This window comes from Grus americana, chromosome 20 (genome assembly GCF_028858705.1).
Source record: "Grus americana isolate bGruAme1 chromosome 20, bGruAme1.mat, whole genome shotgun sequence".
NCBI classification, from domain to species: domain Eukaryota; kingdom Metazoa; phylum Chordata; class Aves; order Gruiformes; family Gruidae; genus Grus; species Grus americana.
Window position 1 is genome coordinate 6805604 of NC_072871.1, and position 14732 is coordinate 6820335.

The 14732-nt window shown below is 64.0% G+C and overlaps 2 protein-coding genes across 5 annotated transcripts in view; both read left to right on the forward strand.

Moving 5' to 3' along the window:
• HMCN2 (hemicentin 2) overlaps positions 1-8597 on the forward strand; it is a 35905-nt gene extending 27308 nt beyond the window's left edge. For all 3 annotated transcript variants that reach the window (XM_054848655.1, XM_054848656.1, XM_054848657.1), the window contains exons 57-79: positions 20-147; positions 275-431; positions 559-680; positions 917-1081; positions 1170-1277; positions 1366-1500; positions 1803-1937; positions 2058-2248; positions 2621-2834; positions 3018-3152; positions 3223-3413; positions 3501-3582; positions 3728-3997; positions 4788-4937; positions 5161-5298; positions 5495-5616; positions 5734-5971; positions 6104-6166; positions 6261-6389; positions 6516-6836; positions 7084-7203; positions 7496-7622; positions 7747-8597. In XM_054848655.1, coding sequence (XP_054704630.1) covers positions 20-147; positions 275-431; positions 559-680; positions 917-1081; positions 1170-1277; positions 1366-1500; positions 1803-1937; positions 2058-2248; positions 2621-2834; positions 3018-3152; positions 3223-3413; positions 3501-3582; positions 3728-3997; positions 4788-4937; positions 5161-5298; positions 5495-5616; positions 5734-5971; positions 6104-6166; positions 6261-6389; positions 6516-6836; positions 7084-7203; positions 7496-7622; positions 7747-8089 — 3784 coding nt within the window. In that variant the 3' untranslated portion in view covers positions 8090-8597. The remainder of the gene's footprint in view (positions 1-19; positions 148-274; positions 432-558; positions 681-916; positions 1082-1169; positions 1278-1365; positions 1501-1802; positions 1938-2057; positions 2249-2620; positions 2835-3017; positions 3153-3222; positions 3414-3500; positions 3583-3727; positions 3998-4787; positions 4938-5160; positions 5299-5494; positions 5617-5733; positions 5972-6103; positions 6167-6260; positions 6390-6515; positions 6837-7083; positions 7204-7495; positions 7623-7746) is intronic.
• A 967-nt stretch (positions 8598-9564) lies between these two features.
• Positions 9565-14732, forward strand: part of ASS1 (argininosuccinate synthase 1) — a 28612-nt gene continuing 23444 nt past the window's right edge. Inside the window, exons 1-5 of one of the 2 annotated variants that reach the window (XM_054848941.1) lie at positions 9565-9641; positions 11802-11866; positions 12597-12708; positions 13155-13223; positions 13514-13702. In XM_054848941.1, coding sequence (XP_054704916.1) covers positions 12601-12708; positions 13155-13223; positions 13514-13702 — 366 coding nt within the window. In that variant the 5' untranslated portion in view covers positions 9565-9641; positions 11802-11866; positions 12597-12600. The remainder of the gene's footprint in view (positions 9642-11801; positions 11867-12596; positions 12709-13154; positions 13224-13513; positions 13703-14732) is intronic. The other variant, XM_054848942.1, reaches the window with a different exon arrangement.

The window sequence follows — 14732 nt, forward strand, 5'->3', positions numbered from 1 at the left end:
CCTTGCTCTCCCTCCCCAGGCTGCAGCTCCTGCCAGGTGGCTCCCTGCAAATCAACCCTGTTCAGGTCCAGGATTCGGGCTATTACCTCTGCATGGCATCCAGCCCTGCCGGCTCCGACCGGCGAGGCCTGGACCTCCACGTCCTGGGTAAGTGGAAGAGCCAGATGGATCCCTCCTGGGCTCACCCCCCTGTGACCCACCACTGCTGGGCTGCTCTCATCAGTACGACAACGTGCTGCTGTCTTCTGCTCATCGCCACCATGCTCTTCTGCAGTCCCTCCCGCCATCACCCCCGGGCCCTCCAACCTCACCCTGCTGGCTCAGCAGCCAGCCACGCTGGGCTGCGATGCCTGGGGATCCCCTGAGCCCCACGTCAGGTGGGAGAAGGATGGCCACCCCCTGAACCCACACCTCCTGCCCAGGACCTACAGGTACCCACAGCACCGGCCGCCTCGCCCACCGAAGGGTCCTGGCGTGGGGTGGGGTCAGTCCCCTCTTGCTGCTCCCCGTGCGACAGGAGCTGACCCCGATGTGTGTTCTTGTGCTCTGCCCATGCAGCTTGCAGTCCTCGGGGTCGCTGCTCATCGCCAGCCCCAGTCCCCGGGATGAGGGGCGGTTCGAGTGCGTCGCCACCAATGCCGCTGGAGAGGCACGCAAGGTCTTCCTCGTGTCCATCCACGGTGAGCTCCTGGGGGCTGTGGGTCTTGCCGAGAGTGGCTTTCCCAGGGTCTGTCACCATCTTGGGTGTGATGTGGGTGCAGTCCAGCCCCCCGCGGGGCTGGGTCTCCTCTCAAGCACTGGGCATAGGGGTGGGCAAGGGGGGAAATAGAAATACCTGTGCCCACGTGCATAGGGATGGGATGCCCTTCAGTATTTGCCATGCAGCCCTGCTCACCTCCCTCCCTCACCTCTCCAGTGCCCCCTACTATTGCTGATGACCTTACGGATGTGGTTGTCAACCGGTTGTCCCCCGCGGTCCTCACCTGCTACGCCTCTGGCGTGCCCCCACCCATGGTATTGTGGAGCAAGGAGGGGGCTCAGCTGGGCAGCCGAGGAGGGGGCTACCGCGTCCTGCCCACAGGTACAGGCACGGGGCAGTGCAGCCCCGGTGGGGCGGTGGGTCCCTGCCAGCCCTCCTGCTGCCTCCCCTCTGCCTGCTCTCTTCCCAGGGGCCCTGGAGATCAGGCAGGTGCTGCCTGCACATGCCGGCCACTACACCTGCACAGCGAGGAGTGCTGCTGGCACAGCCCAAAAACACCTCCGGCTTGCGGTGCACGGTATGCATGGCTCCCGGGGGTCCCGCTCCCTGTACCTTGGCCCACCTTGGGAGAGCCCTGGTCAGCAATGCTTCCCTGCTGCTCGCAGAGCCCCCTGCCTTGAAGCCCCTGCCTGGCATGGTGATGGTGATGGTCAACACCAGCACGGTGCTGTCCTGTGAGGCAACCGGGGTCCCCCGGCCAGAGCTCACCTGGCAGAAGGACGGTGTCGGCATCACCAGAGGTGAGCGGGAGCACGCTGGAGGCTGGCAGAGCCCGTGTTGCTGCCAGCCCCTGGCAAAGGGGAAGATTTGGGTGCCTGGAGGTTGTAGGCATCCCAGCAAGGTGCTGGGTGTCACTGCGCATGGGTCCTCCTGGTTCCCGGCTGCCATCCGAGGTGGGTGCTGCGGCCGCCGGAGCCGTTCCCTGGGAGGTCCCCCGAAAGAGGCCCTTCTGCAGGGGAAGCCGTCCCTGCGCACCGTCCATCCACCCCCCAGCACCGCTGCACTGCCCCGTCCTGCCCTTCACTCCTGCCCATCCCTGCAGGGCCCAGGCTGAAGGTGCTCCCCAACGGGCAGCTGCATCTGCTCCGGGCCTCCCCGGGGGACGCGGGCACCTACCTGTGCGTGGCTCGCAACCCCTCGGGCACTGCTGCGGGGAGGACCAGGCTGATCGTGCAAGGTAAGGCAGCACCAGCACCCCAGTGCTCACCTCCTCCTCTGCTCAGCTCCTTTCCCAGCGCCTCGCAGTGAAATGTGGCTGTAAAGTGTGAGTAAGTCCCTGCCCTCCTGCCCCATCCAGTGCCCCCCATCATCGCAGCCGGCCCAGCGGAGCTGGCTGTCCTGGAGGGGCTGGAGGTGCTGCTGCCCTGCGCTGCCCACAGCATCCCTGAGCCTCGTGTGTCCTGGAGCCGGGAGGGAGCTCCGGTACGGGGTGGTGGGGAGAAGGCCACCATCCTGCCCTCGGGGGGGCTGCTGCTCCGGGATGTCCAGGTGAGGACTGTCCCCTCCTGCAGCTGAGTTAGCTGTAATATCGGAGAGCTGGAAAACAAGTGTCTCTGCTGAAAGGAAAGCCCAGGTTGTTCTGTGCCCTGCTATGTCCCTGGGCTGGGGCTGGCAGGACGAGGTGCCACTTAGTCAAGTTGTGTCCTGGCTGCTTTTAAAAATATTTGGCAGAGGGAGAGCCCTGTTCAGCCCTTCGCAACAGGCTGCCGGGTCAGGGCAGCATGAGTTTGCTAACATGGGCTAGAAGTGACTGTGGCCAAGCCATGGCTTTTTGGGTGCACAACAGCCAGCAGAGACGCAGCCCAGCAAGCAAGGACCCCAGAACTAAACCCAGCCTGTCCCCGCACCTTTCCCGTGCAGGAAGGGGACGCCGGGACCTATTCCTGCACCGCGGTGAACTCAGCTGGGAGGGCTGTCCGCCAGCTCTCCCTCTCTGTCCACACTCTGCCCACCTTCACCCGCCTGCCTGGAGACGTCACCCTGAGCCGGGGCGAGAGGCTGGAGCTGGTGTGTGCCGCCACGGGCAGCCCCCAGCCCCGCGTCTCCTGGACGGCCAACGGGCAGCTCGTCACCGGTGCGTGGGCAGCCCTGGGCAGGGGGCAGAGGATGCTGAGCTTGGGGGGGACAACGCGATTCTGATGCCATCCCAGTCCTTGTTCCACCTTTTGGGGTTCCCTGGGGTGCTGGCATATCTGGCTGTGTGGGGTTATAACCAGCTGGTCCCCAATCACACCTTCGGGGGGTTTGTCCCCCACAGACGGCGTGTCGGGGCAGAGCGGCCAGAGCACCCTGCGGCGGGAGGCAGCCACCCACGCTGACAGCGGGACTTACATCTGCCATGCTGAGAACAGCGCTGGTGCCATCAGGACCACTGCCTTTGTCTCAGTCAGAGGTAGGTGCCGGTGGGGAAACCAGGGTGCCTGGCCAGCCCCCCTCCTCTGTCACCCCTCTCCCTTCCCCAGAGGCACCCACCATACAGGGGGACCCCAGCACCTACCAGGTGGAGCCCTCTGGGGGTGATGCCATCCTCGACTGCAATGCCCGGGGCCACCCCGCACCCCTTGTCCGCTGGAGCAAGGATGGGGTGCTGGTGGCAGCCAGTGGGCACCTGCGCCAGCTGCAGAACGGCTCCCTGGCCATCCACGCCGTGGGGGTGAGTGGGGCCCAGGGAGTGCCAGTGTGTTTTGGGGAGCTTTCACGGCAAAGCCAATCGTGGTGCTAATACCATTGGTACCACCAGCGTGCTGACGCAGGGCACTACCGGTGCGTGGCAGAGAATGACGCAGGCACAGCGGCAAAGGTTGTCACCCTGGCCCTGCAGAGTGAGTGCTGTCCCCCTTTGCACCCTCTTTTTGAGGGACTGCAAATTGCATCACCCTCCAGCCCCCAGACCACCCCAGCCCCTGCGGAATGGCCCCGGCACCACTGGGATGCTGCAGCACTGCCCGCATCCCTCTCCCTGCCCAGGTGCCCCCACGGTGGCGGTGACACCACGAGCAGCGGTGGCGCACACTGGGCAGTGGGTGCTGCTGCACTGCGCCGTGTTGGGGGAGCCCACCCCCTCCGTGGAGTGGCAGCGGGATGGGGAGCAGCTGCCTGAGGGTCCCCGTGCCCGTGTCCTGCCTAACGCAACGCTGCTCCTGCCTGCTGTCAGCCGCTATGACTCTGGCAGCTACTCCTGCCTCGCTCGCAACGCCCTGGGGGCCGCTGTTGCCCATGCCTCCCTGGCCGTCCAAGGTGAGTGTGTGCCCTGGGGTTTGGGGGGCTTCTGGCTGGCTTGGGGGGGCTGGGGCTGCCCCATGAGGTAAGACCCCCTACATGGTGGTTTGGATGGTTATTGCCTTTCCACGCATGATCTAAACCCCTCGATTCGTACTCCAGTTTGCTCTCTCCTGTCTCTTCCGCTGCTCATCTGAGAGTCTGAGCCCAGACGACCCCTTACCCGAGCAGCGGCTGCATGCCAGCCTGTGCTCCTGCTTGCCTCTCCCCAGCCTTCCTGCATTTGCTGCCCGTGATTAAATTCCCATTTCCCAGGGGCTCTGCTAAACGCACAGGCACATCCTCTCCTGCTGCCTCTCGGGGAGCAGAGGAACCAGCCGGCCGGCAGCGCGGAGGAAGAGCCGGGTGCCCTGCGTGTGCCCTCCGTGTGCCCTCTTTTGCGGCTGCTGGCGTTCTGCTGCCAGGCATGCCAGAGAAGAAGCAACTAAAAGCCGGAGCTGGGGCCAGGACTGTGGGGGTTGATACAGAGCAGGGTTTGGGGGGTTTTAGTGCATGTTGGTGAGCAAAAGGCAGGGGCCCACGCTTACAGCATCCCTTCTTGTTGGCACCGTGCTGCCCGGACCCGTGGGGTCTTCGGGGACTGTGCTTGCAGCCAGGTAGGGATGCTGCCCACCTTGCTCTGGCTGCCTTCATGTCCAGAAAATGAGGCTTGCTTGGCACCCAAATTATTAAGAAGGGAGACAGGAAGCACCCCACTTTTCCCATGGGACAGCATCCCCAATGCTGCTGCCTGTCCCTTTCACCCCAGGGGAGCCGCGCCGGGTGCGGGGCAGCCTGGTTGGCGTCATCAACACCCATGAGCTCGGCGTCGCTACCCTTGATGCCAACGTGCTGGAAGACCCACGCTCCGGTACTGCCACCATCCGGAGCAGCACCAGCAGCATCCCACCCGCTGTCGGTAGGTGGTCACCCTGCCCTCACCCCAGGGAGGGTTTTGACCTGTCTCAGGTGAAAATCTTGGGGAAAAGATTTTTTTTTTTTTTTTTTCCCCACCCCTCAAAAGCAGCACCCCATATCTGTGCTGTGCCCTGTGGGTGAGGGGGGCGGGACAATTGGGGAGGGCTGGGTGCCTCCTTAGGAGGGTGCTGGCTCTGTGGTGACACCCTTTCTCCCCTGCCCAGGGCCGCTGATGCGGGTGCTGGTTGCCATCATCGCCCCCGTGTACTGGTCCTTGGCGCACGCCACGGGGGAGGCCTGGAGCGGGTTCCTGCTCACCTGGGGCACCTTCCAGCACGAGTCGCAGCTGGAATTTGCTACAGGTGAGGGATGCCGGGAGCCCCCAGGCATGTCGGGGGCTGTGGACCCTGGTCCTGCCCGCCTCGGCCTCCATCTCCCCCATGCGCCGTCCCTGGGCACTCACCCATCACTGGGCTGAGCTTCATGGCTGCAGACGGAGCTACGTTTGGGGGTGCCATGGGCTGATGCTCGCTGCTCCCCCCCCCTACCCCCTGGCAGGGGAGCTGCTGCAGGTCACTCACCGTGCCCAGGGTGTGGATGCTGCGGGCGCTCTGCTGCTGGACAGTGTGATCAGCGGCTCCGTGCCGGAGAGCATCGGCGAGGCCGTGGTGTTGCTGCAGGTGCCAGTGCTGCCCATCCTACCTATGGGGCTGTGACTCCCATGCTGGGAGCCTGGAGGGGATCTATTGCCTGACCCCCCCACACTGCCTGACCCCCCCCTCCATGCCTCTCCCCAGGACTTCAACGAGCGCTATGTGCAGACGGGCACGGGGCAGCTTTCGGGGGACTCGGTGCAGAGCTTCCTGCTGGACAGGCGTATTGCTCGTGCCCGCTGCAATCACACCATCGTGTACGACCCCCCCGTGGGCCCACAGCCCCCCTGGGTGCAGCACGTCCGGGCCAGAGCTGTCCAAGCCTCCTACGACCCAACCTCGGAGGAGCTCCGCTTCCAGCTCCGCGCCTCACTTGATGCAGGTAACAAGGGGTTTCCCAGGGATGGGGGTGGAGATGCTGGGCTCCCTTGTTGGTCCTGGGTGGCTGTGAGGGTGCAAAGGCCATGTCTCTGCAGTGACACGTCCCTTCTCATCATCTCTGCTTGATTCCCAGGGGCTGACAGAGAACGGTGCCCACCGGGATTCACCCCGGGCCCTCAGCGGCTGTACTGCACTGGTACGGACCCTTCCTGAGGGGGGCATGAGGATGGCGAGGGGCACCCCACTGCGTGATGCCACCTCCCCAACCCTGTCCCCTCTCTGCTCTCCAGATGTTGACGAATGCGCCGAGGGGTCCCATGCCTGCCGCTACAACCAGCTCTGCCAGAACACCGCAGGGACGTATCGCTGTGCCTGCCCTCCCGGCTACCGTTCGCTGGGTGCCGGCTGGCCGTGCTTGGGTACGAACTGGGGTCTCAGGGGACGTGTCCTTGGGTACAGGGTGCCAAGCCACAGTCACTCCCCTGCCCTGCTCCTGTCTCAGTTTCCCCATTCAGCTGCAACTCCCCAGCTCTTCTCTCCACCAGACGTAAACGAGTGCCTGCAGTTTCCTCCACCGTGTGCCTTCAAGTGCCGCAACCTGCGGGGCTCCTATGCGTGCCTGTGCCCCCCCGGCAGGACCCTGCTGCCGGGCGGAGAGTGTGGCACAGCAGAGGTGGATGGAGGGGGCACAAGGAGCAGCACCCCCCGGGATCCCCCCCTGCGCTGGCTGGGGCCAAGTAGTCGCCCACAGGGAAGGTCCTTCTACACCCAGCTCTCCCTCCGCCGCGTGGCGAAGGCTGCAGGGCTGGGTGCCCGGGGCTCTCCCTGCCCCACCGGCTTCATCAAGAGGAACGGCACCTGCGCCGGTGAGTGTGCACAGGGAAAATACTCAGGAAGGGCTTTGCAGGGAGTTTGGATTCTGCTTTGCGCCCAAAAGGCAGCTCCTGTGTCCGTTGCTGCCCTGTCTCCCGTTTTGTTTGCACCCCCATTTGTGGGGTCGGGGTCTCCCCAGGCTTGGCTTGCCAGGAAGGTGAGAGCCAGGCTTCCCCAGGGCAGCGGGCAGCAGAGGGGACCACCACTTTCCTGCTTGGCTTCACCCCTCTCGCCCCGCAGACCTTGACGAGTGCCAGATGCTGAACCAGTGCCAGCACGAGTGCAGGAACAGCCCGGGCAGCTACCGCTGCGTCTGTCCCCCCGGCTACCGGCTGCTGCCCAACGGGAAGACGTGCCACGGTCAGTGTGGGGGTGCCGAGGGGATGCCTGTGCCTTTTGGGGTGTGAACCCAGTCCCCACGGTGCCCTGGATGTCATCCCTCTGGGGCTGCCAGTCTTTCCCCTTCCCAGGAAGGGTTGTTCCCAGGCCCAGCACCCTACCAAGCCTCGGTGCTTCTGTCTTGCTGCCCCAGTGTCCAACACCCCAGGCTGGGGGGGGAGGTGTGGGGTGGGAGCTGCAGCTTGAATCCCTATCTGGTCAGAGCCACACGGGCGCCCTGGCACCCTCAGACCCATCCCCTCTCTGCCTGCAGATGTGGATGAGTGTGCTGAGGGCACGATCCAGTGTGGCTCCAGCCAGATGTGCTTCAACACCCGCGGAGGTGCCCAGTGCGTGGATGCGCCGTGCCCAGCCGGGTACCGGAGAGGCTCCAGCCCTGGGTGAGTTGTGCTGCCGGGGCTGCGGGTGCCCATCCCATACTCCTTCTCGTGGTACCATGGATCCAGGCATCCTGGCCACTCCTGACCCCCCCGCCACATCCCGTGTCCCCTGGCTCTCGTGCAGGCTGTGTGTCGGTCGCTGCACCCCGGACTGTGGCTCAGCTGGCCCCCCCACGCTGCAGTACCAGCTGCTCACCCTGCCCCTCAGCATCGCCGCCGGCCGTGATGTGGTGCACCTCACCCCAGGTGCTGCCCTCCACTACCACCCCATCTTCACGCTGCTGGAGCGGGAGCCTGGCAGCCCCTTCACCCTCCGCACCGAGCAGGGCCATGGCATCATCTCCACCCTGCGCCCGCTGCGGGACCCCGGCACCCACCGCCTCAAGGTGCAGGCGCTGGCCCCGGGTGGGCAGCGGGCACCCAGCACCTTCCTCTTCCTCATCTCTGTCTCTCCCTACCACTACTGACACAGTCGAGGGACAGGAGGGGACGCGGGGTCACTTCTCCTGTCCCTCACCAATGCGCCGGTGCAGGCACGTGGCTCAGGGAGAGCTGAGCTTGCACCTTTCCTCTCCCCACCCACCCTCTTGCTGTCCCCTGCCTGCGTTGCCTTCACCCGGGGCCAGTCCCTGACTCAGCAGGGCCCTGGGGGTGACAAGATGTCCCGCCAGCCTCTTGCAATCAGGTTTTGTTGCAAACCCGCAACTTGCGCTTGTGAGCAGCCCCAGAGCAAACACTGCTCTGGGTGGCCTTGGCCACGATCAGCCCCCAGATAATGAGGGGGGGATGAGCTGGGTGACAGCAGCCAGTGAGGGCCCTGCTGGGGTGCAGAGTGGGGTGCCCTGGGCTGGGGAGGGTGCAGAGCACCCTGGCATTAACATGTATTAAATCGAAATAGCCATGTGTTCAATTTTTTTTTTTTTAATCCACTTGGTTTCTGTGCACACTTTTTTATTTATGGTTTTGTTCCAAATAAAGGTGTTTTGTTGATAAATCTCAGCAGCACCTGAAGAAAGCAGCTTCCTTCAGCGGGCGGGAGGGGGCTGCCCCCGCAGCAGCCCTGACTTCTCGGGGCTTTGGGCACCTCCCTGCACGGCCTTGGACCATAGAATGGAGATTGTCTGGATGTGGCAACGCCAGAGGGCCAATGTCCAGCATCTGTAGGTCCAATCCTGCCCTTGCACCAGGTCCCTTGGTCAGCAAGAGCAGGATCTGGCCTCTCTGTGCATGGTGCAGGTGCAGGCTGTTCCCAAAAGGCTGTTTCAGTCCTGCTCCATGGCGCTGGCTGGAGACATGGGGGGTGCTGGCCCTGAGGACCTCAGCCCACAGGTCCCCAGGTTTGGGCCATTGGGTCTGATGATGGCCATGCACCCAGGTGAGGGTGCTCACTCTGGTCACACCTGTGCGGGGTCACAGAGATGCCCCCAAAGGTCCTGTCCTTTGGATTAGGGGTTTCCTGTCCCCCAAGGCCAGGTCTGCTACTAGTCTGGGGGGAAAGGTGGTTTTGCCCCATGCACAGCCCCCTGCCCCCTCCCCTCCTGCCCACGCAGGCCCCCCCTTTCCTCCTGCTGGGGTTTCAAATAAATTCACCCTTCCCCTGCCCCACGATGCCAGGAAGGAAAGCTGGGTGCTCGCAGAGCAGCCAGGTATCAGCTCCCCTCTATCCCCTCATTTTCCCACCTCTTTGGGGTCCCTGGGGGAGGCACCCCTCCGTGTTCTGTGGAGACTGATGAGGAGGTCAGGAGTGGGGGGAGACAAGGGTGACAGGACCTAGAGTAGCCGTGCACAAGGGTCTAGGCTTGGGCATAATCTCCATCCCGGCTCGGGGTGCAAGCTGCCCCCCCTTTTCTGCCGGTGTGCCCTGCGGGCAGGCAGAGGGCAGGGCCTCGCCGGGGGACGGTGCCCACGGAGGGGACAGTCCTGCGGCGGCTCCGCCTGCCCACGCCCGGCTATAAGGGAGGAGGAGGAGGAGGATGCTCCAAGCACTGGACCGGAGCGCCGAGGGCAGCCGGGGAGCGGGTGAGTGTGGACATGGTGTGGGGGGAGTGAGGAAAGGGGGTCCTTTGCTTTGGGGGACCTGTCCCCTCGCCCCTGGCTGTCCCCTCTCCATCAGCGAGAAGGGCTCGCTGGTCCCTGCAGGAGCAGGGCAGCGGGGTCCCAGCCCCTTCCCGGCGCTGGGAGGTGCAGGCTCCAGCCAAGCCCCTTGTAGCTCACTTTGGGGTGGGGGGGTTCCAAGCGAGTCCCATCTTCCTGAGAGTTCCCTTGGCCACCCCCGGGGAGGGGAGCTGGGACCTCGGTTAGCACCACCCTGTGCTCTACCTGCTCTGCTCTGGGGATGCTGGGGGGGGGCAGGATGGGACCCCTGAGAGGTGGAGGAGCAATGCTGAGGCAAACCCCAGCACCAGCGAGTGCATCCCCACATGCCTCTGCTGCAGGAACCCCTGGGGAGCCTGCCCCTGCTGCCTGCCCCTGCTGCCTGCCCCATCCCAGCCCGCAGGCAGCACTCACCCGAGCAGAGGCTGCTGTTCCAGCCCCGCTGCCAAAGGCTGTTCCTCTCCTTACCAAAGTTTCAAGCTTTTTATTCCCCTACCCTTTTATTTTATTTTTTTTCCCTTCTTGGTTTTAAAAACAAAAACGCAGCATTCCTGCGGAGCAGCCGGAGTCGCTCTGGTCAAAACCCTGCCCCAACACACACGGAAATTGCTACAGAATAATAATCAGGGCTGAGAAAGTCCCACCACGTTTCCCTTCACTGAGCTTTGTTTGCTCTGATTTATTACCGCCTAACGCCAAAACTTCAGGGCTCTCCCTTCCTGGGCAGGCGGGCTTGGCACGAGCCTCATTTCTGGAACTGGAAACGCTAGTTGCCCCGCGCCATTCTTGGGATGCAGGATTTATCCTCAGAGCAAGATGCCCCAGGTCCCTTGGGCATTCTGTGGCAGCAAAATGTGTCTGAGCAGGCAAAAGTTGAAGGAGTTTCCTCTAACTCGCTGCCAGGCCACTCGTGAAGTGAGTGTGCCCGATCTCAGAGGTGCTTAGCCAGGCTGGCAGCCACGACTGGCAGCCACAGCGGGGATGAGTTTTGGGGGTAAAGGAAGGAATTTGCCCAGTAAGGAGCCATAGGTGCAGTGTCACGCTTGGGCTGGGCCCTTTCGGGAACTGCGACCGCCTTCCTGTAAATGCCCTGGTGAGGAAGGGAACGGCTGAGTGTCCCGGGCAGGGGCCCAGCTCGGCACACCCGCGGGGCCCGAGGGCAGGGAAACGCCGGTTGCACAAGCCTGGGTGCTGGGTGCTGCCTGTGCAGGCAGCCCGAGGGGCGCAGGCAGGCTCAGGGAGCCAAACTGCGGTTACAGGGCTGTCAAACCCCTCTGCTCTTCAGCAAGAAACTGGCGGCGGCAGGCTAGATCCTGCACCCGGGGCCGCTCCAAGCTGGCCCCCGTGGGACACTGGCCCCACACCGCGCTGGCAGGACCAGGGGGCTTTGCACACCCCGGTGTAACCGTGTCCCGCTGTGAAAGGTGCTGGGTGGGCCAGCCTGGAGGGGCTGGGCACGGTGTCTTCCCTGCCTGCAAAAGCAGGAGCAGGATTGTGCTGACTTGGCGTAAGCAGCATGAAAATTGCTCAGGACAGGATTTGGCCGGCTCCACCACTCGCCTTCCCCGGCCAAGGGTCAGCTGGCATCGCCTCCTCACGGGGATTCACAGCCCGACCCGGGGACCACGGGGACAGCCCTGAGCCCCTTCCTGCAGTGGAACCCCCATCCCTCCCCCTGAGCTCTGGGCTGCCACGTCCTTCATCTCCTGGTGATGGCTGAAGTCCTCGATCTCCTTGGCTGAAGGGTGAGGGGCACTGAATCTCCATTTAGGTGTTTCACGCTGGCAGGAAACACGGGGCAGCATAATTAGGACAAATACCAAATAAGCATTAATTAGACTTGGGCCTGGGCTGTGGGGGATGCTGCTGAGCACCCCAGCTCTGCAGCGATTGCACACCCAGCAGTGCCAGGAGGCATTTGAGGCTGAGCTGGTGGGTGGTTGCACCCGTCTGCCGCCGCGGCTCCTCCACACCGGCCCTGGCGCAGGGCCACGACATGCCGGGTCGTGCCCGAGCAAGGCACTGGGCTGCATCTCTGCTGTGACCAGGTGCCTGCGTCTGAGTCCCGGCCCTCCGGTGTTGCAGGGTGCTTGCAGAGCGTAGGGCGGGCTGTGCCGGGGTTTCCAGAGCGCGAGCCGTGGGGAGCAAAGGTAAGAGCAAAGCGGTCCCGGTCCTCCCTTGGTCCCCTCCATCACCCAGCTGCTGCTGGCTGCACCGGCCGGCATGTGGGCACGGTGCCCTCCCTGGTGGGGACCCACGGCTTTTCCTCCTGCCCCCAGCCCTCCTCCCTGCTCCTGCAGCCCCAGGAGGGCTCTTGGTCCAGCTGATCCCTCCTGATGCCCTGGCGAGCCCCTGCTGCTCGCTGCCCCAGCCTGGCGCTCCTGGCAGAGGAGGGGGCTCAGCCAGACCTGGGCTGAGCACAGCCCGCCTTGGTGTGCTGCCTGCGGCCCTGGTCCCACCGGAGCACCAAGCACCTGACGGCAGCAGCTCTTGCTGCCCATCAACGAGAGCAGCACTGGGAGCCCGTGTTTTAGTCAGAGAGTTTGTCCCGGCACCAGCAGCTCCGCCACGTGTTCCTCTACCTACTCAAGTTGCTGGCCCTGAATGTTTAGTTTGCCGTGGGCTTTGCTTCTTGCCTCCTGGTTGTTCATCCCCTGGATAATGTTTGTTTTGCCTGGAATATCCCATCCCTGGGAGAGCCCTCACCCCTGGCTGCCCTCAGCATCTGGCTTGGACCATGATGGCCCTGTGGCCAGTTCAGGGACACCAGGGAGGGTGTCACGGCTGGTGGCTGCAGTGTCCCTGGGCTGAGCAAGAGCAGGCTGACGTTCAGGGCAGGAGTTGGGACTGTCGTGACGCCCTTTCCCTTTGCTTTGCCAGTGCCATGTCTCAGCCCAAGGGCACGGTGGTCCTCGCCTACAGTGGGGGCCTCGACACCTCCTGCATCCTGGTGTGGCTGAAGGAGCAGGGCTACGATGTCGTCGCCTACCTGGTGAGCCCCACAGGACCCCATCCTCTGGGGCCGGGAGTAGAGGGGGTGCTGAGCGATGGGTCTGGGGACCTGGGGTGTGTGACGGAGGTCCTGGTGTGTGCGTGGCCATGGCGGTGACCCTGCTCTCACTGGTTAATTATTGCCCAGCCTGGGTGCTGCTCTGCTGAGCTGCCAGCACTGTGCAGCACAGCCTGTCCCTGCCAGCAAATGACCCTCAGCTAACGAGGGCAGCGCATCAGGGCAGAGCCAAGGGGCTTGTCAGGGGGAGGTTTGGCCCCGAGGTATGCCGTCTTTTGGGGGGAACCCCCCCGCCCATCCTGGGTGAACTCAAGCCCAGCCAACACAGGCTTTGTGGTGCCTTGGTCAATGCCCCGTGCCAGGCTGGGCTTTTGCTGGGTTTTGTGGTTTCCTTTCAAACTGTCCTGGTTCCCCCCCACCCCTTTCAGGCCAACATTGGGCAGAAGGAAGACTTTGAGGCAGCACGAAAGAAAGCGCTGGCACTGGGGGCCAAGAAGGTAACAGCATCCCTCCCTCCAGGTATCAAGGGGATCCGAGCTCCCCTGGCTCCCCGCTGTGGGGCTGAGACCTGGGGTCTCGCACACTCTGTGGCTGGGACCACCACGGGGGGTGGGGGGTGGGGACACACGTGGGATGGGACAGACAGTGCCGGTGAGGAATCACTTTTACAGAGGTTTTGCATCAAAGCCTTTTAGTAGCATCTAGGAAAGGGGTCCCCAAAGCCCCAGAGGAGTGGGATCCCCCCCCCAGCCACCCTCCCATCACAGGACTCCCTCCATCCCGGCAGGTTTACATTGAGGACGTCAGCAAGGAGTTTGTGGAGGAGTTCATCTGGCCAGCGGTGCAGGCCAACGCTCTCTATGAGGACCGGTACCTGCTGGGCACCGCGCTGGCACGGCCCTGCATCGCTCGCAAGCTGGTGGAGATCGCCCAGAGGGAGGGAGCCCAGTACGTCGCCCACGGGGCCACCGGCAAGGTGAGGGAGGGACGGGCGCACCAGAGCGGGGATGGCATGGGGTGTTTGGGTGGGAAGGGACTCGGTCAGTCCATTGGCCAAGCCCATGTTTTGACACTTCCTTTTTGCTTCTGGGACTTCTGTGCCCAATTTCGGTTCCCTCTGCCTGGCGGGAAGGCTTGGGTCACCACCGAAACCCCGCTTTCGGCAGCAGCTTTCTAAAGGCTGTTACGGGCAGGGGCTGCCCGGGCCAGGACCCAGCTGGGGCTGAGCCAGCACCGCTCGGGGCGTTCGGGGCACCCCGGGCAGGGTGCGGCTGTCCCGGTCCCCGTTCCTGTCCCCATCCCCGGCTGTCCCCGTTGCCGCCGGCCGCAGGGAGCACCCTTTGCCGCTAGAGGCAGCCAGAGACCGCGGAAAGGATGCTCGGGGCCAGCCCCTGCCCGGAGCCGGGGGGGAAATCCTCCACGGGAAGCGTGCTGGGGGCGTGGGACCTGCGAGACGTGACCGTGGGCCACCCCCTGGTACCTCCAGCCCCTGCCCGCACACTACCCTGCCCGGTGTGGGGACACCTGAGGCAAAGTGGCACCGTCGCCAAAAGTCTCTGCAGGGCCTTTGGGTGCTGTGTGTGCACCCGGGAGCCTCCAGATGCCCCCTTCTCCCCATCCCAGAGTGACCCAAAGTGTCCACCGTGCCCGTCTTGGCCCAGGGGCAAAGGTGAGGTGCCCACCTGGAGCGGTCTCAGTGCAAGGGGTTGGTTTTGGGGGTCCCCAGCTATGGCGGGGAACCCTGCTAGAAGGGGGATGTTGAATGCAGCCAGGCGACAGCCAAGGGGCATGCCAGCACCAGGAGAGATGGGGCAGAGGAGCAGCTATGGGGCTGGAGGGCTTCATGGCTGAAATAACTCTTGCTCCTGCTACAATGGGTTCCCCATACCCCTTCCTCGTCCATCTCACTGTCCCCAGCAGCCCCCTTTTGGAAGCCCCCACTTGAGGGTGCCCTGGAGTAACGCACCCCCAGTGCGACAATGTCCCCTCCGTGCCTGGGTACCACC